The 27341-nt window shown below is 40.4% G+C and overlaps 1 protein-coding gene across 1 annotated transcript in view; it reads right to left on the bottom strand.

Annotated features, from left to right (window-relative positions):
* LOC142203108 (dual oxidase 1-like) overlaps positions 1–27341 on the bottom strand; it is a 64946-nt gene that overhangs the window by 14005 nt on the left and 23600 nt on the right. The window contains exons 9-20 of the mRNA XM_075273600.1: positions 25400–25496; positions 25117–25207; positions 23877–23979; positions 21468–21628; positions 19521–19684; positions 8217–8329; positions 7675–7812; positions 7441–7557; positions 6595–6797; positions 5722–5907; positions 2918–3134; positions 418–511 (exon numbers count right to left, since the gene is read on the bottom strand). Coding sequence (XP_075129701.1) covers positions 418–511; positions 2918–3134; positions 5722–5907; positions 6595–6797; positions 7441–7557; positions 7675–7812; positions 8217–8329; positions 19521–19684; positions 21468–21628; positions 23877–23979; positions 25117–25207; positions 25400–25496 — 1684 coding nt within the window. The remainder of the gene's footprint in view (positions 1–417; positions 512–2917; positions 3135–5721; positions 5908–6594; positions 6798–7440; positions 7558–7674; positions 7813–8216; positions 8330–19520; positions 19685–21467; positions 21629–23876; positions 23980–25116; positions 25208–25399; positions 25497–27341) is intronic.

Raw genomic sequence — 27341 nt, 5'->3', positions numbered from 1 at the left:
ATATGACTGCTATAGCCAGTCATCTACCTTAGTGGTCTTATGTACATAATAGATAGTATCACCGCTAAAGCCAATGATTGGTTATAGCAGTCACATAACAACAGGCATCCAAGGAATTATAAATCAGCCCCAATTTTTTCTCTTTTTTTTTTTTTTTTGTAAAGTTTGTTGAATTTAAAGACCGTTCAGTTTAATACAATATCCACAAATCTAGAGATGTTGGGTCACTCCTGCTCTGTGCCATAGTCAGACTACATACAAAGTATAATATGCAATGGACATGTAACAAATTTCAATATATTATAACAAAGTCAATATTATGGGACCTGCATACAGTACACCTGACTGGTAGTGTACATACAGTATTCACATTCTAAACTCTAGTTTACTATAAGTACAGTCAGGTAATACACACACCTGAGCATGTGAATAAATTCTTCCTTTGTGAGGACATCAGTGCCATTAATATCATGTGTTGCAAACATAAATCTCAACTTGCTTTCCACAGAGCCTAAAATATAGAAAGAAAAGTCCTGACTGCATCATATGTATTAAAGCATTTAGAAACCTTGCTAGAAGTTTTCATGCTAAAATACTCTGAACATTTGAGTGCCACAGAGTATTGCCTTTGCTAATACTGATAAACTATACACTGATTTTTCTGCATCATAAAATACATTGTAAAATAGTAACATGGTTGAAAAGGTTGGATAACACAGAAGTCCATCAAGTCCAACCATATTGATTCAGAGTAAGGCAATATAAAACATGAGCTGAACACCAATTACTTTCCTTTCCTTTAGATTTTACTTTATTTTGTCTAAGGCTCTAGCTGAAACATTATTTATTTATTTATTTATTTTTTTAATTTAAGGCAAATACGGTCTCATCACTCAAACTATTGTATTTTACCTGCTTGAGTCACCTTCTAGCATAAGGCAACAGGAAATGTTTCTTATATAAGCTTTTTTACAGGTTGGTTTTAGAACTTTGTCCTTACTAAAGTTTATTAAAAAAGTGAATGACATTTTTCTGTCACTGCTACAGTGTATAAACTGGTTTAGTCTTTAATTATTGGCCATAGGATTCTTCACTGTATCTGGCATCTAGCAGTGAGCAAACTAGTTGGTCTTGAAGCAAATTCTTAAAGGGGTTGTGTTGTTATGGACACTTATCCCCTATCCACATGATAGGGAATAAGTGTCCAATTGGTGGGGTCCTAGATTGTAATCACGGTCAGTGCCCAGGGCCCCATAGAAGTGAATGGTCACGCAAACATACTCTATTTACAAGGTAGCTTTAGGGGTACTTTTGGTCCCCCATCCTTCTGATAACTGGGGGACTCTTATTCCATGTCCAGTAGATAGGGAATACGTGTCTGCAATGGATCAACCCCTTTAAACTTTTTTAAAATGTTTAAAATGTGTTGATTCATATGAACCAACTACAGTGGTGGCCACCATGTGAAAGGCATGGAGAGAAGGATCATAATACCACAGAGACCAAGTGTACTTAAACAGTCATTATAACAAATGACAACCAATCATGAGGGACAGTAGGCCTAAGGTAACTATTCACTCATAGGCATAATGGAAAGCTTTGCCTGATGGAGAGGAAGTCCATTCTCTGGGGAAAGATTAGAAAGATAGAGTCTTAAACAGTCTGAAATAAATTGATAGGGAATAAAACACATTTCATACAGTATGGGGTTCTGGAGATTAGTGTTATTTAATTGATTGGGTAAAAGTGTATATTTGTCTAATCACACTACCGATATAGTAGCGAGCAGTGTATACAGGCATATGTGCAGTCAGTGTCGTGTGCAGGGGATACATCAACCAATTATTCACAAATTGTTAGTGTCAAATTCATATCCAGTCTGTACTGTGTGTGCTACTGTCAATAGTAACCAATCACAGCACAGCTTTCATTTTGCATTCTGCTCCTAAAAAATGAAAGTAGTATTGTGATTGGTTGCTATGAGCGCAACTAAGACCGTTTTGCTTTTAAACCATTATCATTATTATTTTATTTTTTTGAAAGGTTGTTTGTTACCACTGGCTGCCATCTATATACCTATGGCAATATCTGTTGCTGTCACTTTGACATTACCAAGTCTTTGTTTGCATTGCAGAGCTAGAAAGGGGTTATATAGAATTATGTGGGCCCTCAAAGTGCCATACCCAACTTTTATGGAAATTTCTGTTTCTGGTTTGTAATGATCTGTTTCAGACTCAAATCAAAGTGGCGAACCCAAATCTTGAAAGGTTCACTGACCTCGACTGTCTACATCTAATTAATAGAGATGAGCGAGTAGTACTCGATCGAGTAGGTATTCGATCGAATACTACGGTATTCGAAATACTCGTACTCGATCAAGTACCACTCGCTATTCGAATGTAAAAGTTCGATGCAGAACCAGCATTGATTGGCCGAATGCTATACAGTCGGCCAATCAACGCTGGTTCTTCTCCTAACTTTAGAAGTCTTCTCCGTGCAGCTTCCCCGCGGCGTCTTCCGGCTCTTCATTCACTCTGACAGGCATCGGGCCTGGTCAGAGCCGACTGCGCATGCCTGCTTGTAGTGGCGGACATGCGCAGTTGGCTCTGCCCAGGCCCGATGCCTAGCAGAGTGAATTCAGAGCCGGAAGACGCCGCGGGGACGCTGCAAGGAGAAGACTTCTCGGAGGATCCAGCCTGACCCTCACTCGTGGACTTGGTAAGTATAATTTGATCGAATGTTGCCTACCCCTGAAACGAGCATTTTCCCCCCATAGACTATAATAGAGTTCGATATTTGATTCAAGTAGTCGAATATTGAGGGGCTATATCGAACCTCGAACATTTTACTGTTCACTCATCTCTGCTAATTAATGCTTATAAAATATCGCAAGTAATTGTTCAGAAATTAGTCTTACCTTTCAATAACATACACAGTATGTAACAGAATTCATGAAAAGACAGGTAACCATTTCTGTCTTTGTCAGCAGTAGAAAACATGGCATCCACAAAGTGGGCATTAGGATCAAGACCCAATGATTCTGCAAACTCTTCCCTTGACAATTCGCAGTTCAGAGCTTCTGAAATTTCCCGTCTGTCAATTACTCCTGCATCTCTCTTCTCAATTTCAAACACCTGAATACAAAGATTATAATTTTATGGCATATATTGAAATCCTAAACCAATAAAGGAGTGTTCACACTACAGTTGTTAATGTCCGTTACTGTCTTCCATCATAGGATGACAGCAACAGACATTAAATTATTGCAGAGAACGTTCACAGACTAATTCTGTGTCCATTCCTAGTGACAATAATGTAAACAACATGACGGAAGCTAGCTAGTAACGGAAGATCAATTCCTGAATGTACAACTTTATCTTCTATTACAAAGGTAAAAAAACAAGAAGGAAGCTAGCTTCCATCATATTGTTTTCATTAGTGTCAATGGGAACAGACACCGAAGCAGTCTGATGGTTCTCTGCAACATTTGAATGGCTTCTGCTCATCCTATGACAGAAGACGTACATGTAAATTATGCATCAATGTGGCTTATTGCAGAACATTTTTTTTTTTAGATTTTGGACCCAACATATCAATGCCTATCTGAATATGAACAAACTGGTATAATTTCATATACTACCTGTATAAATGAAATTGTCCAGAGCTCAAAATATAGTACCCACGTTGCCTGGACAGAGCCATGAAGCGCCCAGAAATTGCCATAGTGTACCCATTAACTAAACACAGTACATACAGAATACAGTGTCCACTTAGTACCAATGTTTACCCAGGTATCTAGTGCATACTACATTGCCAAGAGTACCATACTAAGCCAGTTATACAGTACACTGATTATTACATACACATTCATACAAAGTCCCACACCTCAATACTGTCCCAGCCACCTCCTTTCTCATAGTCATACCCTACAGAGGTGGCTGCTGGTAGGAAATGATGTTACTCCTCGGGCATCAGTCTCTGTTTCTAAATATAGCATATCTCAAGACAGCGCTGATAAAGGTTTGAGTCTACATTCCAAGTACAGCTAAGCAGGCGGCCAGTCTATAGACTGACTAATGACTATAAAATAACAAGTTTATTACTAGTTCTCCTCCAGCGGCTGAGAAAAGCTGCTGGGATAATACTGAACTTCAACACTGTTATTTTCATAAAGTTTCTGGTGAATGTACAGCTGAGTTCAGTCAAGTCCAGGGCTGTCAAGAGATACATCTCCAGACTGTTAAATAATAAACCTATTATTATTTCCCCATCAGTAGTTACCAGTAGGACTGGATGGAGGAAAGCAGAATAGAACAGCTCCAGGACATGTATGGGAGCCATCATATACACTTGTATAGAACCAAAGAGAGCTGGCCTAAACTGGTAGATACTCTGCAGGCTTAAGCAATGTATACTCCCATGAATTCAATTAGCCTCTATATTTAGAGAAGAATGTGCTCAAGTTCTGTACATTGGGGGAAAGACAGCATTCTGTAGCTACCAGACACTGCAAAATTGAAAACAGAAGGAATTTACAATAATTCTGTAACATCTCTGCCTGTTCGGGTCACTGCGCCACTCTCTGCTCGCATGCGGTGGTGCATGAGGCGTGTGCAGTTTAGTTCCTTGCTTAGAGTTTTTGGTTGCACTGTGTGAACACTGCTCTTTAATTGAATTTGCACCACACTCGTCTTCTGCCCTTGTCTGCCTCAGTCCATGAAGTAGTTAAATTTGGTCTTGCCCTGTGATTGACAGCCTGCCTTCCTGTCAGGTCCAGGGCGGGTTCATCCTCCCCTGTTTACATTGGTGCTTACTATTGCCTCGTGCTTTCTGGCGTTTTCTCTTGCTGTTTTGTTACTTGTATTCTTAATCCTGACCTTGGCTTTTCCCATTGACTTTTCTTTTGGACTTCGATTTGGCTTTGTATTGCTCGACTGTTACTGAACCCTGGCTAGCTGACCTCCCTTTGTTGTTGTTTGTCTTGTCTGCGTTTTGTGTGTCACATATATAGGAAGGGATCGTCTCCAAGTTGTCGCCTATTACCTAGGATAGGACTGGCAAGAGGAAGGAACAGTGGGGGGCTTCAGCTTAGGGCTCACTGTCTCTTGTGCCCCTTTCTCCAGGGTTTCCAGCAGCTACTGGGGAATTGTCATCAAAGCAATTTCCTAGCAAATGCACATAGTTACATTTACTACCATTTGGTAAAGCATCATTGAGATTGAAGTTGTGAAGTTTATCCCACCAGGATATGTAAGGCAATATCAGTAAGGCAACATCCAGTTTGAAGATACAAACTAAAGGCTGAAGCTGCACTACCAAGAGCTTACAATGGCAGCATGTCTAGCTTTTATTTTTATCAAGTTTCATGCTTATGTGGATTCAGATAATATCTACTCTCTACCTGGCTTGAATAATGGGCATGTTTGGTACATATACCTTCTTGATAATCTGACTTCACACAACGTCATGACAATACTGCATTGTCATAAATAAGAAAAAAGTACTGTCATTAGAAGCTCTCAGAATTTCAGCTTTAGCTTTTCGACATGTACCTCAAAGAGATCATGTCTGAGAATCAGTAAAGGATGCCTTTGGTAAAGCATTAGCTATGTAACCGTCCTTCAGATCACTTGCAGAACTGTTGCTTTAAACCTTCTTTTATATTTCAACAACTATATATTAAAATGTTCTGAAAAATCTAAATGATTTGACATTTCTTACATGGGAAAGTGATTTTCTAAAAAATGTTTCCAGCATCTCTTGTCTCTTTATCTTGGAGACAGATTCCTTCAGTAGGTCTCTTTCTTGCAATCCACTCTCAGTATAAGAAACTCCACTTGCATTTAAAAAATCCTTAAGTTTTTGGATGAAGACGGTTCTATTATTATAGTCATTAAAAAACAGCACCTGTAGTAAAATATGGAGAGAATGAAAAATAATGTCACCAGTCAACATGTAGTATATAGTATATAGCGTATATACTGTATAGTAAGGTAGCAAATAATGTAGTAATGCTGCCCCAATGCAATTTTGCCACTCTACATACAAATAATAACACTGTACTCAGGGCTATGAGCACTAGGGCTGGTTTAATGATGATTGTGGTGCTGATAGACTCCCTTTGAGCTTAAAAAATAGTGGAATTATATACCAAAATCTCTCACTATAGAAAAGAAAAGGCATATATGTGTGCATGTATATGTGTGGGTTATGGAATAATTTGTAAAGGATCAGGAAAGAAAAAGACTTTTTTATTCAGCTCAGCACCCTGTTAGTCCATAGGTTGTGTCTGGTATTGCACATCATTCCATCAATTGAATTGGGTTGAGTCATAATACAAAAAAAAAAACACAAGGACAATAATTGCACTGAATTATGAAAAAAAAATATGTTTGTGTGAATCTCTTCTAGGTACTCCAAAAACATACTGCAGGAGAGTCCTATATAGGACAGTCCATGATGGCAAAGCCTGTATTGCACTGCTTTATATATTGACATTGTATAAGCAAAACAATAAATAAATAAGTAAATAAATAAAACCAACAAAACAAACAATATTTCATGTGTATTACATACAATAAATTATAATCTTACCAGATCATATTCTTTGGGGATCTTGATACGAGCAACTTTGTTGCCATCATTATTTGAGAGGGTGACCTCTACAGTCTGCTGATTCCGTAAATTGATTGTCCTGGTCTTAGATTTCATACTATTGACAACCTTAATGATCTTGTTTGGTCCCAACTGAATGAAAACATGTTGGAAAGGTTCATCCCCTCCATACCATTCAGAGGCTAGAAAGACAAATTGTATTGAAAAGGATTGCAACTTGAAATGTTTTGTACAGATGCAAAAAAGAATAAAAAAAAAAAAATACTAAGAAACATGCTTAACTTTAGGCTTGTGGGCCCCAACACAACAGGATTTACCACTTTTCATTTACTGTTTATAATACTGGTATATATTGCAAAACCACACATTCTATAGATTAGCAAAGAACTTTGGTATTAAAGACAAAAAAAACCCTCTACCCAGCAACATATAGGTGATAATAGGTAAAAGTATAGTAGGTGATATTCTCAGGCCCCGTGCACATGACTGTGTGCGCTGTCCGATATGGGTCTGAGTTTGCAGTGGAATACACTCAAATTACACTCGGGGTGACACCCAATTTGTCATCCAAGTTTATTCCATTTATGGGGGTTTCTGATGCATTATGTTCTGATGACACTGAGCAGGATAGAACCAGCTCTATGTTTATTGGAACTGAATGGACCATCAAACGTCCCATCCTTGGAGAGGCATCGGTCTATACCCTTGGTCTTGTGAGTTAGGCCTTACTGTACTTTCAGAGGTGGACAGATCTTACAATATATCTAATAATTCTAACACATGGTTTATATGTTTCTATATCATTAATAAACTACAGCACTTTACCTGGAAATCCTTCATTGCTATTCATCTTACTGACCCCATGACCTTCAGTCTTTGGTTGCATTTTGCGGAAAGTTTTCTTTCGATATTTTGACACCAAGAATGCAATGATTAAACTGACTAAACAGATAATATAAGAGAAATATAGTTTATATAACATAACAGGCTTTTTGTCTCTATTATATAGTGTTTGTATATACTAATGTCCCTGGGAAATAAACTAAATTCAATTTTTACCAATAGGAAAGCAACAAAGAACTGCAATTGTGATTCCAAATCCAGCAGCACTTCCTTCAAAGTAGTCAGTGACTTCAAGAGGAACACACTTCTCCATATCTTCAGGTTTTAGCGGTTTGGTTTCAGGGCATGGATTCCCTGAGAAAACAAATGTAAATAATTTCATTTGTCAAGTATTTATCATTGGTTATTGTTTCACAGCAGCTAGGGCACAGAAGTGTGTAGAGCGTACTGCGGTTGCTGAAGAAGCCTTTTTTAAAGAATTTGGGAGCACCATATCCCTTGGAGCACTGCTCTTGCCACTCAGACCCCCTACTATAGAAACAGATCCCTAACAATGCAACCAGCACTCTGCATTACCGTTGCGTTTTTGGAAATTGCAACGTGTCAATTATACCTATGGAAACGTTAGCGGTATATATATATATATATATATATATATATATATATAGAGCACAATTTATTCTGTGTTTGGGGTGACAGAATTTACATTATGACTGAAAAAGCATCTCAAAGCACAATTATATAAAGAAGAAACTCACCCGAGAAGACATCACTCTCAGTTAATTCTATTTTAAGTACATCACTAATATCTGTAAGTACATTGTGGAAGGTAGTGTCCTTTATCCTTGTTATTTCAGCCTCTGTAAATAAACTAAAAACCAAATTTTCACATCAATCAACAGACAGTTAAAGCAAATGTATTAGCACAATACTGCATATTTAGAATATTTACATTGCTTAGGGTTGCACCTTTATGGTGAAGCAATATATACAATGAACCAGGAAACGGTCAGTGCACCAAAGTATAAACTACTCCCTGGAAAACCCCCACCAACGCAATATTTCCTTTCTGTTGTTTCTTTATGATTTCTTGACAGGTTTGTACCTATGTTTTTATGTATGTCTCCTTTGTATTCATTGGTAATATAATCATTCAATACAATCAACTAAAAAAATCCTCTATTTAAGATAAGATAATCCTTTAATAGCCCCACCATAAGGAAATTCAGTGTGTTACAGCAGCTTAGATAATACAATAATAATACAAAATACCAGTACAAAATCTCCACAGTAGAGGCATTACAGTGACAGTAGGTGCAGATAAGAGATACAAGGAAAGAGGATAGTAGGAGATATATCACAACTTAAGGATCTTTCAGTTTTCTGCATGGAATGATCTCTGGTTAGCCTGATGTAGATTATGTAGCCTGACCGCAGTGAAAGATTTCCGATAACGCTCCATCTCACACTTGCGGTGAAGCAGTCGGTCACTGACAGTACTGCCCAGTGCTATCACTGTCTCATACATGGGATGGGAGTCATTCTCCAGCATGGAGATCACCACAGACAGTATCCTTCTGTCACCCACCACCTGTACTGGATCCAGGGGGCTCCCCAGGACAGAGCTGGCCCTTCTGATCAGCCTGTCAAGTCTATTTCTGTCCCCGGCTGATATACTTCTCCCCCAGCAGTCTGCACTGAAGAAGATGGCTGATGCTACCACAGAGTTGAAGAAAGCCCTAAGAAGTGGCCCCATGGACTCCAAAGGCCCTAATAATAACGGGCATGTTCGGTACATATACCTTCTTGATAATCTGAACCCACACAACGTCATCATGGCAATACTGCATTGTCATAAATCAGAAAAAGTACTGGCATTAGAAACTCTCAGAATTTCAGCTTTAGCTTTTTGACATGTACCTCAAAGAGATCATGTCTGAGAATCAGTAAACCATTCGCTAGGTAACTGCCCTTCAGATCAGTTGCGGAACTATTGCTATAAATCTTCTTTTATATTTCAACAAATATATATTAAAACGTTTTTAAAATAATTATTTAAGCGCCCTTTTAGATATATACAGTATATACATGTATATAATATCAAAACTTAACAATATTATTATCCTCTGACTAAATTCTAATTAGGATATCATGTGATTTTGCAAACATATAAAAAGATACAAATAGAGAATTGAAGGCAACTTATTTTACTTTGTTGTGCTACATTCAGCTTAGTAAGTGTGAGGGACATCAAACTAAAGTCTCAGACACTCTCAGACACGCTGTGCAATATTTATTGTTTATCTAATTGTTTTCTTACAAGTGGTTCTAGATAGGACTAGAGATGAGCGAACACTAAAATGTTCGAGGTTCGAAATTCGATTCGAACAGCCGCTCACTGTTCGAGTGTTCGAATGGGTTTCGAACCCCATTATAGTCTATGGGGAACATAAACTCGTTAAGGGGGAAACCCAAATTCGTGTCTGGAGGGTCACCAAGTCCACTATGACACCCCAGGAAATGATACCAACACCCTGGAATGACACTGGGACAGCAGGGGAAGCATGTCTGGGGGCATAAAAGTCACTTTATTTCATGGAAATCCCTGTCAGTTTGCGATTTTCGCAAGCTAACTTTTCCCCATAGAAATGCATTGGCCAGTGCTGATTGGCCAGAGTACGGAACTCGACCAATCAGCGCTGGCTCTGCTGGAGGAGGCGGAGTCTAAGATTGCTCCACACCAGTCTCCATTCAGGTCCGACATTAGACTCCGCCTCCTCCAGCAGAGCCAGCGCTGATTGGCCGAATTCCGTACTCTGGCCAATCAGCACTGGCTAATGCATTGTATTGGCGTGATGAAGCAGTGCTGAATGTGTGTGCTTAGCACACACATTCAGCTCTACTTCATCGGGCTAATAGAATGCATTGGCCAATCAGCGCTGGCCAATGCATTCTATTAGCGTGAACTGAGTTTGCACAGGGGTTCTAGTGCACCCTCGGCTCTGCTACATCAGATTGCTACATCTGATGTAGCAGTGCCGAGTGTGCATCAGATGTGTAGTTGAGCAAAACTGACTCAGCACTGCTAAGTCTGCATTCGCATAGGAATGCATTGGCCAGCCTTCGGCCAATCAGCGCTGGCTCTGCCGGAGGAGGCGGAGTCTAAGGTCGGACCTGAATGGAGACTGGTGTGGAGCGATCTTAGACTCCGCCTCCTCCAGCAGAGCCAGCGCTGATTGGTCGAGTTCCGTACTCTGGCCAATCAGCGCTGGCCAATGCATTCTATTAGCCCGATGAAGTAGAGCTGAATGTGTGTGCTTGGCACACACATTCAGCTCTACTTCATCAGGCTAATAGAATACATTGGCCAATCAGCGCTGGCCAATGCATTCTATTAGCTTGATGAAGCAGAGTGTGCACAAGGGTTCAAGCGCACCCTCGGCTCTGATGTAGCAGAGCTGAGGGTGCACAAGGGTTCAAGTGCACCCTCGGCTCTCCTACATCAGAGCCGAGGGTGCGCTTGAACCCTTGTGCAGCCTCGGCTCTGCTACATCAGAGCCGAGGGTGCGCTTGAACCCTTGTGCACACTCTGCTTCATCAAGCTAATAGAATGCATTGGCCAGCACTGATTGGCCAGAGTACGGAATTCGGCCAATCAGCGCTGGCCAATGCATCCCTATGGGAAAAAGTTTATCTCACAAAAATCACAATTACACACCCGATAGAGCCCCAAAAAGTTATTTTTAATAACATTCCCCCCTAAATAAAGGTTATCCCTAGCTATCCCTGCCTGTACAGCTATCCCTGTCTCATAGTCACTGTTAGAGTAATCTTATAGTTAGCTTGCTTGAGCTCAACAGTAGTGACTCCATTTTGGATCATATGTTACCTTTATATGAACTTTTGTACCCTTAGTAGATGAGCAAAACAAGTTGTTGTTCCATAACCTAATACACATATTTTATTCTTAGACATTTATCACATTTATACAGAGTTAAAGGATGTGTGGTAATGGATCTAGGAAGAGGGAGTATAGCATGTGGTCAAACACAATTGTGGAAGAGGTCAGTTCCGGAAATACCCTCATTCCGCATCCCTTTTACTTAGAATTTGTATGAAATCATATCCATAAGTATATCATGAGCCAGGATTATGTCATTATTATGATGAATTGGTTTTTGTATTTGAATGCTATAAAATAAACGGTCTCTGGGCGGAACTTTGCAGAGCTCTGTCCGGACACACAGAAGTATGACTTGTGTATCTGTCTGTAATGTCTGACTGTGCAATCTACCTGGTCGGTCCTGGGGTAAGATACCTGACAACCATGACAACTCTAACAGCTTGGTGGAGAATTCGGGCATAATGCCAATTAACCCTTTGGTGGACTAGGTGTGGGGGGGTTGCTTCTCTGTCAGAGGAACGCATATATCCTAGGTAAGTGAGGGCAATGCCCCACTGTGCTTTCCTTTGGTAGAGAGTAATGCTCCTATCAGTTCATTGGAGGGACCACAAGGCATGCACCCCAGGTGGATTGTATACTCAGATGTATATCTTCTTTCCTGTCTGTCTCTTTTATTCTTTTATGTCTTCTGTTTGTCTGTAACATGTTTTGGTACCATTGTATGTTATTGTGGGAAGTGGTTTAGAAGTTATGTTATGTAGATTGATTAACGTGTCTTGACAGCAGGAAGGAGTTAACTGCTTGATTTGGCTATTGCTGTTTTGATTTTTGTTGGAAAGATTCTACTTACAGACTTGAGTTGAGTAGTGTGTGTTCGTTTGTGCTGCTGCCAATTAGGGAAAAAAATAGTTGTTGCTATTGTATAAGATAAGGTATCTTCTTGACTTCTTGTTCTATTTGTTGTATGATCGTATGTTGTTTGTTTCATGGACATTAAGACTCCTTGAATGAGACTATGTGAGCGTATGTGGGTGCCTGAATTTAGGTGTGGTCTCTTGGCATCTGGCCAAAAGAATATTTTATGGGTAAACTTGCCACCAAGACATTAAGAACACTCTCCAATATTTGTTTTTTTGATTAAATTCAGTTTTCATCTTTTTTTGACCTGTTTGTCTGGATATCCTTCGCCTCTTTGTTGAAGAGTTAACTTCTGCAGAGGGGGAGAACGGGGGAGGGTTTCCTCTCAGTGCAACATGTCTGTGTCTGTGTTTCATGTTTTTGCTGTTTAAAGTCAAAGCAACATTAATGCCTGTCACTAACACACTAATATGCATTATTTGTTCCCGGTCTAGAAGGTTTTGCTTTAACAATTGTTGGACTGTTATTATTCAGTACATTTTTAAGCATTTGCGTAGCAAGAAAATGCAGACACCAATGTGGGATATTGTTGTAAATATTTTGTCCACATTGCAGATTGGGATTAATGCTTGCCGATTAGAAGAATATGAAAGATTTGTTAAAATAATAGAGCAAGGTTGAAGTTGGAAAATACTGGATTGAGACTGCTAATCTGTGATTGAAAATAAATTTGTGTCATCTGGTGGAGATAGATTTTCGATGTCCTCAGAATCTTGATCAACTAGAAAATCATACTGAGGCAGAGAAGTGCAGGATTGCAAGTTTTACTGTAACTTGTTCTGAACGTTTAACCGCAATGAAGGTCATTTGTTGAGTGTATTGCAATGATCATTTGATTAGCTGCTGTGGATGATACATTTCCAGGTGTCCAGAATCTCAAAGTACAATTTCAGATCACACTTGTGGGTGAGAATTTGTCATCAGGCATTGACACCTCCTCCCTCACAGGACGTTGCCCTCACCTCGTTGAGAATAGTTGCAGACGTAGGGGCTGCTACGAATTGACCATAGCGGAGAAAACAGGGAGGGGCTCGCTACCCCAGACTGTTTGCTATGGGAACTGCTTTCACAAAATCAGGAAGAGGACCCAAGTATGAAACTTTTGGTCCCAAGATAACAATGAAGGATTTAGTGGAAGCAGAAAATGGAAAGCATGCGGTTAAGAATGCAAGTGCAATCTTAAAGAAAGCCGGTATGCCCAGGACGGGGTGTCTTGATGTCAGTAGGTGGAGGAGGTTTCAAATGGAGCAGAAAGACTGGATTGAGGCTAAAGGGTTTCAAAACACGAACCCCAATCTGATTCAGATGAGGAGAACATTAGGTTCCCCACTGCTCCTAGACAAGTATGATTTGAAGGTGAGAGCATGGTGCAAATTTCTCCCTAGAATGCTGAACGGACGCTTGGATACTGAAAGATGAAGGATTATGTTAAATTTCCTAGAGCACCTAGGAGGGTTATAAAGGTTCACAGACTCTGCAGCAGCAACCCGTGATTGACAGTATATATCCAGTTATAGTACAAGTGTCTAGTACACCAGGTGAACATGAAGGAAGATGTGTACTCCGCATATAAGGGTACAAATCCTGCAGAATGAACAGCTTACAGTGACTAGTCCAGTAAGTGTATTTTCCTATATGGTTATATGAAAATCCATCAGGTTTCCAGAAACTTTTAGGAAGGGTATATGTGACTCGTGATTGTGACATTTCTTGATTTATCATTTTTGTGTACTGGGGAGTAGGTGCTCCATTTATAGGCAGAATTAAGAAAGTTCTAACTGATGTGACTACTTGAATAGAACCAGTACTAGAATGGAAGGAGAGAAGGGAATTGTTGTTTATGAGGTTGCAGATAGTAATACAGAGTTTGAACAACCAGTTAGTGTTAATCACTGGGTTGACTGATGCTGTCCAAGGGATAGAGGACGCAGGGGATAAGTATTATGCTTGATTGTTCGATTAGTTAGCATATTTATTTGATATTTATTTGATATTACAGTCCTGGCATCCTAAGAGTGAATATACTTGTTTGCTCCAATATGTAGATGATTTGTTTCTATGCACTACAAGTAAGGAGCTTTATTTAAAGGGAACTTCATCACTTCTGCAGTCTCTACATCAGGAGGTATGTAAAGTTTCCAAGTCTTTTTCCGATCCTTAGAAGGATTTCTTAGCTGAAAGGAGGCAATTTGTGTTAGCAACAGCCTTAGAAATACCCAATCATGAACAGGAGGTTTAAGTATTTTGCCTAAGTTTAGAATGTCAAAAAGATGGAACTCAGAATGTTGAAACATAAAGTGATGTGATAATATGCACATAATAGGATTGTCCCCATTGTAGGAAAACCGTTATTGAAACTTAGAAACTCAGTAAGGTATCTGAATTGAATATGTGTGTGCATGTCAGTGAATTAGAAGTCACTCCCATATCTGCTGTGTAATGTTTTGTGTATGATTTTGTTGTGTGATCAGGAGATTGATCTGACCTTTCAGTTGATGTTTCTGCTTACTTTGCTGATATATGTATATTGTGAATATTTACCTAACCTTGCTGCATTGATATTATGAGATTGTATAAATGTGTTTCTGTTTCTTTAAGAGAGATTGCTGAGGTCTGTAGTCCTACACAGGACACAGCTATGAGATACAGGGGGGGAAACCCAGCCTCAGCTATGAGTGGGATAGGAAGCTATGTGAGCTGCAGCATGATAAGATCACAACTGGCTCTTCTTGTGATGTCTAGCTTTGACCTTGTAGAGAATCTATATGCCTCTCTCACAGAACATGAAGTGATTTAAGGAAAAAAAGATAGGAAATCATAAGAGCCATTGCTAATGAATATTGAATTGTAATTAAAGGTTATTTTTCTCAGGTCCAGTCCACGTAAATTGAAGTGTAATAAAGTTCATAACTGCGTTTGGTTATCAACAGCTTCAAGGGGGGAGTGAGGAAGACTAAGACAACTTAAGAAAATTTAATCTAAATGAATCTATTGAGTCTATTGATAATTTTTTTTTATTGAGTTCTATTATAGATGGTCTTGGATTTGGGAAAGATGGTGGATCCTGTATCAGATATGCCACAGTCACCGTATATGAGGTAAACCAAGCGTAAGGAGACCGGAGACCTATTATGAGACTCCAAGGGTCTTAGCTGAACTTGAAGCCATCGCTTGAACATGGTACAATGCCTGAGGGTAGGTGTTTGATATAGTGGGACTATGGTCCGATCTGGAGAGCGAGAACTTTCAGTATGCTTAATGTTAAGCCTAAAAGGATTTCTAGGCTGTTCAGGTAGTGATGGAGACTCTGCTGCTGCCCCCACACAGGTGGGTATAGTTGGAAGTCATGGCACACACCAAGGCTGATAGGAAAGAAAGTAGAGGTAGCACGTGGGCAGACATTGCCATTAGCCCAGTTGCACAAGCCTAGGGGACATGTTTTACTGATAAGAGGTCATCATGCTAGACCCAAAACGTTTTAAGCTCTCTTTTCAGGTTTTACGACACTGATGCACCGAGAACGGTCCAGGAGGAAAGGAGAGTTGGAAAGAGGATGTACAAGTCCTGGTGTCCGGTGGTAAGAGAGTATCTTTACTGACAGCATTGTCCCCATTGATGGTATAAGCAGCATTAAGTGCACTGTTTAGTCGTAGCCATGTGTGACCTGGTGAGCGGAGGATGGGCAGCTGCAGGATCTAGCATCACTACGGTCAGATATATATGTAAGCCGCATGGCATGTGTTAGGTCCAAGAGTCAGGCCTGAAGCCCTTGTACCTGTTCCAGGGATTGCAGGTTGAGTATATACAGTTACTAAAGGTGATATGGTATGGGTATGTGCTTGTGTGTAGTTGTTTCCCTTCAGGATGGCTTGGGGCATATCTGGTGAAGAAAACCACCACAAACGGGACTGATGTAGTGTAAGTAAGATCCCTGAGACCATCAAAGTGATAATGGAACTTACCATACGGGTAATAAGAAAATGTATACTATGGGGATATAACAAGTGTATCTTACCCCCATACTGTTCCCAGAGTATTGGGAAGTATTTATTGGTTGATGCATTTGTATTCTCTGTAGCTATATATATCCTACATTCATGACAGGAGAAATTAGCCTTAGCCCTAGATTTGGATTGTATTGTTCATAATTGTCCTAGATGTAGTCTGATGTTCTGACTGTGATGAATCATTAATAGCATATGATTAATGTATATTTTCAGTTTCCCTTCCCTCCAGATTCTAAGTCAGTGGAAGGAACTTAAAACAAAAAACCCAAAGATTGATTTTAATTTTCCACGATAGCTTCAAAATCAGACATTCTGATATGGCAGAATATGTAGGGATATGCATAAGAATCTCCCATAGATTCCTAACCGTGGTCTCAGCTCTATTCCAGATTCTGACTCATTGGAGGAGACTCATTCTCTGCAGCCTGGAGATTGGGTTACTGTGAGGCGACACATCAGGAGATCCTTGGTGGATCCGCAGTTCAATGGTCCATTCCGGGTCCAGCTGAGCATATCCACCTCAGTTAAACTGGAGGAAAGCCGGCCTGGATTCAAGCCTCACATTGCAGCCGATTCCTCAATCATGAGTCTCAGAGATTATCTGATTTCTTATTCAATATTTTGTTCATGTTTTAAGTCAGAACATATGATGCGTATGATGGCAGGCAGATAAAGTGAATTATTAATACTAGTATTTGGTATATAAGCTGTTAGTTCTAGACACTAGTCAGCATGTTATGACATTAGATTATTTGACTACAGCTCAAGAAGGCTTATGTCAGATTGTGGGCCCAGCTTGTTGTCGTTACATTGATGTCCAAGGTATGCTTAGGGTTGCCCATAATTTACTAAAAACAAGGAGATTGAAGGAAAAGTTCAGAGACAGTCATTCAGAAAAAGATGCCCCTGGCCAGGATGGCTATTCTGGTTATATCCAGTTAATTGGTTCAGGGGACCAGGAGAATAGATTTTTGGAATTGTCCACTTCATTCTTAAGACATGTCTTCTGATATTTATACTGTAGATTGTGCTTAACCTTGTCTTGATGATTTGAAATAGCACTAAAGTCTAATTGTTTTTCAGATAATGTTAAGATTGGACCAACTTTTGTACAAGGCTCCAACGTCCATTCTATGATGATATTGACAGCCCGAAAATGCACATGTATTCGTTACGGAAAAGAGACTCTAGAAGGCCTGTCTAACTGCATCTGTTGTGGGACAAAGTCCAAAACAGCCACAGCCTGCTAAGAAGAAGCCTTTCCGCCATATTGATATATATTTTGTTCATCTTGTAGCATACTCATTATTACAGTTAAGGCAGCAGAAAAGGAGAATAGAATGGATATATACTGTACTCCCTCTTGTTTGAATCTTTTTGTCCTTTTTCTACATGAGGTCCTGAGACACACACACAGATCAAATTTGATCTAAGGTAGAAGGATAGAGGTGGTGGGGCCATCTGGATGGATGCTTGCATCCCTCAATCTGTGGAATTAGTATTCACACACTTTGAGTAGGTAGGATGGTTCTGTTTCGCTATCCAAAAGGAAAAGGGAGTTAGGGTTCGTTCATGGGCTCTGTATAAAAATGATAAAAAGAGGGGAGTTGTTAGAGTAATCTTATAGTTAGCTTGCTTGAGCTCAACAGTAGTGACTCCATTTTGGATCATATGTTACCTTTATATGAACTTTTGTACCCTTAGTAGATGAGCAAAACAAGTTGTTGTTCCATAACCTAATACACATATTTTATTCTTAGACATTTATCACATTTATACAGAGTTAAAGGATGTGTGGTAATGGATCTAGGAAGAGGGAGTATAGCATGTGGTCAAACACAATTGTGGAAGAGGTCAGTTCCGGAAATACCCTCATTCCGCATCCCTTTTACTTAGAATTTGTATGAAATCATATCCATAAGTATATCATGAGCCAGGATTATGTCATTATTATGATGAATTGGTTTTTGTATTTGAATGCTATAAAATAAACGGTCTCTGGGCGGAACTTTGCAGAGCTCTGTCCGGACACACAGAAGTATGACTTGTGTATCTGTCTGTAATGTCTGACTGTGCAATCTACCTGGTCGGTCCTGGGGTAAGATACCTGACAACCATGACAACTCTAACATCACAAAGTTCACATTCTCATATGACCCGGATTTGAAATCCACTATTCGTCTAAAATGGAGGTCACCTGATTTCGGCAGCCAATGACTTTTTCCAATTTTTTTCAATGCCCCCGGTGTCGTAGTTCCTGTCCCACCTCCCCTGCGCTGTTATTGGTGCAAAAAAGGCGCCAGGGAAGGTGGGAGGGGAATCGAATTTTGGCGCACTTTACCACGTGGTGTTCGATTCGATTCGAACATGGCGAACACCCTGATATCCGATCGAACATGTGTTCGATAGAACACTGTTCGCTCATCTCTAGATAGGACCAAATACTATAATTTTTACTGCATATCAATAAAATTTAGAGTTTGTTCAGATCGCTTTTTTTTACATCAGTTTAACAGATGCAAAAAAAAAAAAAAAATGCAAAAATGAATGCAAATGGATGCAAAACGATGGCCATCCATTTCTAAAGACATCGAAAAAACAATCCTTTACTGGCAATTTACATAGTATGGGCGAGTTCACACCTTCACCCGGTCTCCGCTTTGCAGGTTTCCGTCTTCTACCCGAGAAACTGGACAGGATACAGAAACCGGCAGTCAGTTTTCAAACCCATTCACTTGAATGTGTTTGCAAAGTGTCAGCCCGTGAGCGTCTTCTGCCTCTCTGCAGACACAAAGTTGCAGGTTTCACCACGGAGAGGCACAAGACGCTCACGGGTGAACACTGCCGAGTTTCCGTCTCCTGTCCAGTTTCTCGGGCAGGAGACGGAAACCTGCAAAGCGGAGACTGGGCGCTGGTGTGAACCTGCCCTACGCCATACTTTTTAATCTTTTTTTTTTTGCATCCGTTAAATTGATGTAAAAAAAGTGATCTGAATGGACCTTTAGATATACTTTTGGTACTGTATGATACTGTATGGTAACAAGATAACTGTATAATCAGTTTTTACTGATTGCCTGTTTTGGCACTGGCTAATATTCTTGGTCAATTTCAGAGGATTATCCAGTAGCTATATTAACCTTATATCACTTTCTGTGATAGTGGACAAGTAAGCTATGTAGCCATTCTACTTATATGTATAGATAACAAAATTAACAATGTGTGCAATCACATACCCATTTTTCCTATTTTCAAACCAAAATCTGTCCCCATCTCTTATTCGAGTAAATTGATTCAGGATGATTTGCGATATAAGGCCACCAGGGTTTCCATCCATCTCTGATAAGATTCCAGGAATAAGCTCCAATTTATCAATGTTATTGCCATACAATTCTTTGAGCTATACAAATAAAAATAAAATTGCACATAGTAATGATCTGCTAAGAACACTTATCCTACAAAATGATTTAGAAAAGAAAGGAAAAGAAAGGAAAAGAAAGGAAAAGAAAGGAAAAGAAAGGAAAAGAAAGGAAAGAAAAGATTTGTTCAAAGAGCACAGTTACTGGTTTCAGTTTAATATTTCTCATGAAAAATATATGAGATTATATTTTTTATTTCATGGATCTGCTGTAGTGAAACAATGTTTTACAACCATATTGTAAAACCAGAGAATCTCATTCTTAAGACAGCACTATCCCATTAATAGGCATTATGAAAGTGCATATACTTGGTACATATACTTGTGATCTGACTGCCATATACAGTGTTATGCAGGATTGCTAAGAGATTAGTCTTCTGTACAGTACTTAAAGATTGACAATGCATAGATAGTATTCCCCAGCAATAAATGGTAATAAATAGGGATGAGCCAGTAGTATTCGATCAAGTAGATATTCGATTGAATACTACGATATTTGAAATATTCGTACTCGGTCGAATACCACACGGTAAACGCAGTAAAAATTCGATTCCCTTTTCACCTTCCCTGGCACTTTTTTACACCAGTAAGGGCTCGTTCACACGCGGGCGGTGGGGTGGATTCTGACACAGAGAGTGATGCGGGAGCCGCGTCACTCTCGGGTCAAAACCCACCTGCCACAACCATCGCGGTCGCAGATTTCCCCTCCATAGCCGGCTCAAATGAATGAGCCGACACCAGGGGGTGCTGCCGCTAGGCGGAAGCCGCAGCTCAGCGTGCCGCGGCTTCCGCTTGAAGAAAGGTCATGTCGCTTTTTTTCTGCTAGCAGAAAAAAAGAAAATGCAATCTACATAGACCACTATTGTAAAGGGCCGGATTTTGAAGCGAAATGCGCTGTCAAAATCCACCTCTTTGTGTGAACTAGCCCTAACTATGCAGGGGAGTTGCGACAGGAACTAGGACAACATAGGCATTAAAAAAAAATGTATACAGTCATTGGCTAGCTAAATCAGTAGCAGCAGCAGCAATAATAATAATAATAATAATAATAATCCTGGGACTTGGGTGTGTTAGATGCCCCCAGGCATACTTCCCCTGCTGTCCCAGTTGCATTCCAGAGGTGTTGGCATTATTTCCTAAGGTGTCATTGTGGACTTGGTGACTCCAATTGGTCGAATTTTGGTTTCCCTGAAACGAGCATGTTTTTCCCTTAGACTATAATGGGATTCGATATTCGAACGAATAATTGAATATTGAGGCTCTACTCGTATCGAATTTTGAATTTTCGAATATTTCACTACTCGCTCATCTCTAGTAATAAATAGTCCTATACATAATTGTTTACATAACATGTCAAAAATCAAGAGAAGAACAAAGACAGTATCTGCTTTCTCATGACCCCATAACAAATTGCATTGCAAACTGATACCAGTATTAATCATTTAAGCTAAGGCCACATGTATCAAAACGCAGCAAAAAAAAACAAACAAAAAAAAACCACAAGTAGAAAAGCATAACACTTTTTCCACAGCATTTTTCATTGTGTTTTTGCAGACTCTTCCTCTGCAGACATTGTGCCCTTATAATACTGCGTTTCCACAGATATACTGTAATTGACATGCTGCGATTTCCAAAAACCAGCTTTTCCACTGCAGATTTTTTTCTGCAGTGTGTGGATGAGATTAGCCAGAATGTAAAACGGGGGAAATGTTGCATCAAAAAGCACTGCAGCCTTATGTTCATTGTTGAGGAAAGGTTCACTTACCTTTTGTCTTATGGTATCGGGGATGTTCTCCCAGGCTAGTTCTGGAAATCCATAGTGGACTCTTAATTTGTTATAACTAGGAAGCCCCATGTCTCTCCCACGTAGGATACTTTCAGCCATTAAGTCTGTCCGAGAATATTTAATCTGTCCATACCAGTAGTCTAAACAAGGTAATTTTTCACAATTAATTCATTTTATTTTTCTGAAAAGTATACAAGTACTATTAATACCAGCAGAAAAAAATAGTTCACTGATTTCTGAGCCTTTAGACTTTAAAAGGAAGTCTATCATTGGGAAAACTCAATTTGATCTAAAACACATGTCTAAATGGCCTTTAATAGCCTTTCTCCAGCGAACTACACAAAAATGGCGCTCAAACATTTGCAGTACCATTCTGAACAGAGCGGCACTGTGCATGACCAAGATTTGAACTGCAAGAGCACGATCTAGGTGGCAAAATATCCGGGGAGGAGGAGGGCAGACGGAGCACAAGCAGTGGAGGGGCAGGATGAAAGGTATGACGTGGTGGTGGGGCTCCGTGGGGTTTATTTGCATAAGCTATTATAGCGAATTATAAAGAAATGGCGGGGTCAATTGAAAATGTAAAGGCAATAGTAGAATAGCCTTTTTAAAGGCTATTCAGACATGTGTATAGCTAAAAACCACTTTCACCAATCATAGACTCCCTTTAATTTACCCCAATTACTTCCATTAATAAAGATACAGTCAGCATAATACCCTGTGGGGTAATGTGGGAGCATGAACAGAGGAGGGTTCGTTTAGGGGTAGAGCATTCCAGAGAAGTGGTGCAACTGATGAGAAGTCTTGGATATGACAGTGAGAGGTTCCGATAATAGAGTATGCAAGTCTTAGGTCATTGGGTGAACGGAGAGCACGGGTTGAGTGGTAGACAAAGATGTGAGAGGAAATGTAGGGAGGTGCGGCATTATGGATAACCTTGTGGATGAGGGTGATAAGTTTATATTGTATTCTGTAATGAATAGGCAGCCAATGTAGTGACTGGCACAGTCCTGAGGCATCGCTGTAGCGTCTAGACCAGGGGTCCTCAAACTGCGGCCCGAGGGCCACATGCGGCCCGCCAAGCACTTCTGTCTGGCCCCGCCGACAACGCCGGCAGGCGTGCATTTATAATGAAGCTCCTGGGGAGCTCGGGCCAGGCCATGGAGCGCACTTCACTTTACCTATTGGAGGGCACCGCTCCTGATGTCTGTGCGACCTGCTCTGCCTCCGGCCCACTGTTTAAAAAGTTTGAGGACCCCTGGTCTAGACTGATAGATGAGCCTGGCCGCTGCATTCAGAATAGATTGTAGAGGGGAGAATTTATTAAGGGGAAGACCGAGTAGAAGGGTTGCAGTAGTCAAGGAGAGAATGAATCAGGGAGATAGTAAGGATCTGTAATGTTTTCATGGTAAGTGAAGGTCAGATTCTGGAGATATTTTTGAGGTGGAGATGACTTGAGAATGTGAGTGATTCGATATGAAGGGAGGGAGTGAAGGAAAGTTCTGAGTCAAGCATAACCTGAGGCAGCAGGCATACTGAAATGGAAGCATCAGGGTTTGGTCTGTTAGATGGTGGACACAGCAGTATTTCAGTCTTTGAGAGATTCAGTTTCAGATATGGTGAAGACATTATATTTTAAACATCAGAGAAACAGTCACTGGTGTTCTGTATTAGTTCATGGGTGATGTCACAGGATGAGGTATACAGTTGGGTGTCATCAGCATAAAGATGCTGGAACTTTTTTCCACAAGGAAACTTAAATCTGGGATCTCTGATCCTCAGTGCATTGTACTTCAATACACAGTATTGCAGCACGTTGCACATAGGCTCAATATGTGAAATGGACATAGGCAGTCAGGAGACCGCTGCTCGGCCTCCTGGCTGCCATGACACCCCCTCAGACCAAATTCCCCTTAAGAGAACCAAACGTTGGGGACGATCGTGCCTCTCAAGCCTTCTGGGTGGTCACTATTGCTATTGATCATAGCACCTGAGTAGTTAATGTTCCGACTCTGGCACCTTGGTTACTGATATAGCGGTGAAGGGAAACTACATGCTCAGCTGAGACTTCTAGCAATCTTTCTGAGACTAAGCTTTATTATTGAAATTGTAAACTGTATCCCTGTGGCTAAGTCCACTCTATTTGCTTCTTGAGAACATGTCTCTCTAGCAGATGGTTTTATTTGTAATCTACAGCGCACACAAGAGCATAGCTTGTAGTCTTATTCTGTAGATGGGCTTATCCAGCTGTAAGGTTTAGGCCCCTAATGGGGAAAAGAGGCTTTAGGGCCTGAGGGCCACAACTATCTTTGTACACCCTAAGATTGCCAAGATATTCGCCTGTGTTCATAGCCAGAAAAAAAGAATCACATTTGCTCCATATTTTACCTCTCAAATCTGAAACTACATTTTTATCTTCTTTCTCAGCTTTTTGAGAACACATGCCCATCAACAAATGATCAAAATCCGTTAGAGTCTTCAGGTTGGGGTTCTAAAAGACAGAATAAATACATTTAATGTTGCATGTACAGTATATACATGTATGTGTCGTCCTAAGACCCCATGCACACAACCGAGTGTGCCATCTAAGGGGGGTGACTTTGCAGTGGAACACTTTGATCACACTCGAAGTGACATCTAACTGCCTTCCGTGGTGCACTTATCTCTGCGGGGGCTTCCAATCCATTCTCTGTCGATGACATGGAACAGGATAGGACTTGCTCTATGTGAACTAGACCTAACAGTTGTATCATGTGCAGTGCATGAATAATTCCTGTTATGAGGAATGGCCAGTGCAGCGGCTAGGAAGGGCACACAGCAAGGCGCACCTGTGAAATTTAATTTTTACTAGTGAAGTAGAGCTATGGGGTAGCTGATCTTAGAGGAAAGGGCACATAAAAGGTGAGTTAAATCACAGTTATAGTGAGGCAATGGTCCAACGTTGTGGGAACACTGATTTTTTTTTTTTTTTTTTTTTTGATGCAATTGTTGCTGCTTTTTTTGAGCCAAACCTAGTAGTGGCTACAGAGGGAATGGGAAATATCTAGGAAGCTCTTATACTTCTCAATCCAAATTGACTTCAAATCCACATGGTATGGATTCCATACAGATTTCAGCATAGAATACACATTTGAATCCACATGAAAAAATAATTTATTTGATCAAAGTAGCAAAGAATGATTGTCATTTGTGAGCCAATAAAATATAATAATATAACAAAATATTAATTCATATTGGAATAAGTTGGTTAATGTGTAAATGAAGATGTTAAATGCTATTCACAACCTGGCTACAGCTGTAGGCCTCCTCCATCTGCCCACTGCTGTGCTCCAGACCCTGCCTGCATGAGCCCCTAAGCATGAGCTGGCACCAGTACCCAGTATATAAACTTAGCCCTGCAGGTAGATATATTGGGTCAGCTGAATCAAATGGTGTTTTCCTCTTGGGAATCTGTGCCTCAGTTTGCCAAGATATTGCTGTTTTAGTCAATATGCAAATTATCTCTTATCTCAGTTATCTAAAAATTTTATTTTACTGACACCTCTTTCTACCCAGTTCCTTTTGATCTGTTCAGCTTCTCATATTAAATCCAAAACATTACTTTTATAAGATCCAAAATGATACTGACCTCTCGGCTCCAGAAATTGTTGCACAAGCGAAGAGCATGTGAAGGTTTACCCTCGATATTTGTCACATCTAGGTATTTACAACTTTCCTTTCTAGAATGAGATTTATACATAGGTTAGCATTGTATACATAGTACATTAATACATCATTAATGTAAAATAGGTGTATCATGAGATATTACTTGATTATTTGCTAATCTCACACCAGTTTTCTGGCGTGAGTTAGAATGAAAATCTATGCCATGAGTTAATCTCTTTAAAGTTTAACTAAATGCAAAACAATACCTCATATATACTCCTGAAGGCATCATGGTATATAATAATTGTGTTGTTACTGCATAAAATTCAGGAGATATACTAGGATCCACATGCGGATTGTACTCTAAAATATGAAAAAAAAATATTTAAGAACATTTTAAGAGGTGTTTACCTAGGTATGCACAAATACACTACATTCATAACAATACCTATCAAAGATGATTGTAAAGTGCTGCAAATTTGGTGCAAAATAAGTGTATACTGTAGTTAAGACCACCAAAACGGTGTTACCGGCTATTCCAGATAAAGACTAGGGCTTGGTATACTCTCAGGGCTAAGTGAGCTATGTGTCTATGTAGGAACTTTCTTATAGTTACAGGTTACATGCAGACATGGTGGCAGTGGACCTGGCTGATCAAAAAGTCGATATGTTGGTCAAGGAATAAATGACATCACAGGTGGGAGGTTGCAGGAACTTTCTTGGAGGCCAGGGGAGTCCATAAGTATGATGAGGTTCATGATTTCAGTGGTCAGATTCTGAAGCCACATCTAATGTGGGATCAGTCCATCTTGTTATGATGAAGCTCCCAGACAGACTTAAACAAACCAGGTCTGTTTCTTGTTATTCCTTGTTTGCATGTATTTGTCATTTTATTGTAATACACTGTACCCTTTTTATGTGCATTAAATCTAAAATTTAATTAGATGGTCCTTAGGCTTTAATGTTTCCCCACTTCTGAAGAGTGAATATTGCTAGCCATGTTATCCTGTTGTATGCTAGTTGTGCATGGTATGGGTATACCGATATCTCGTTGTCCTGTAAGTGGCACGTGGTGGCAGCTGTGTGTGGCTGCATGAGTGTAAAAGGGCACTTCACGCCTACCTATCTATTGTGGTAGGTGAGTTGGAAGGGAGTGTGGAAACAGAGTGCCCCTTTATGATTGCATCTGGGTCAAATGTGTGTGGTCAGTGATAAAGGTGAATGGATAATCCCCAGAATTGGTATGGAGTGTATTATATTTTCATACGGCAGAAGGTCTTTGACCCCATTCACGTACCAGGGCCCAGGTACAGCTGCCAGCTTTTAGCCCACTATAGCTATAACCTTGAAAGTGATAGTAGCTATTGAAAGCATATTGCTTAAAGGTACATACAGTAATATACAGAAAACATGTCACAGAAAAATGACCCAATACCAGATGATGCCTAGCTGTGCAGGGTTCAAGCAACACATTGTGCATACCTCACAACTTTTGAAGAACCGAGAGAGGGACCAAACGTGTGGTGCATGCAGCGCACCGTGGCAAATTTAGCTCCACCCATTTTTATGTTGACTGCCCATTCTCATTCATTTTTCATGTGCCCCCACACAGTATAATCCTCCTACAGTCACCTGTAAATTATATGTCCCCCCTGCATCTCTCCCCCAGTTTCATATACCCCCTTCATCTGCCCCCGGTTCATGTCCCCCCTCCATCTCTGTCCCCAGTTTCATGTCCCCCATCTCTGTCCCCAGTTTCATGTCCCCCCATCTCTATCCCCAGATTCATGTCCCCCCATCTCTGCCCACAGTTTCATGTCCCCATCTCTGTCCCCATATTCATATCCCCCCATCTCTGCCCCAGTTTCATGTCCCCCCATCTCTGCCCAATTTAACACTGATACTCACCCTTTCAACGCTCCCCTGCCGCTCTCTCCGCAGTCTCACTCACAGAGTTGTAGGTGCGATGTGATGTCATCACATCGCGCCTACACATCCACTGGCCGGAGCGCAGCGGCTAGTGGATTCAACTCTCATATGTATTCAACTCAGATCTGTGTCATCCAGACGCAGATCTGAGTTGAAACCGGGACATGCCGACCAGGACCGTGAGACAGGACACCGAATCCGTGAATGTCCCGCAGAATCCGGGACAGTTGGGAGGTATGCATTCTGCTGTAACTATTGTGTACATATGGATTGTAGGTG

The sequence above is a fragment of the Leptodactylus fuscus genome, chromosome 5 (assembly GCF_031893055.1).
Source record: "Leptodactylus fuscus isolate aLepFus1 chromosome 5, aLepFus1.hap2, whole genome shotgun sequence".
In the NCBI taxonomy this organism is placed as follows: domain Eukaryota; kingdom Metazoa; phylum Chordata; class Amphibia; order Anura; family Leptodactylidae; genus Leptodactylus; species Leptodactylus fuscus.
Note: the sequence above shows the minus strand (reverse complement) of the source record. Positions and strands in the feature narration are given on the sequence as shown.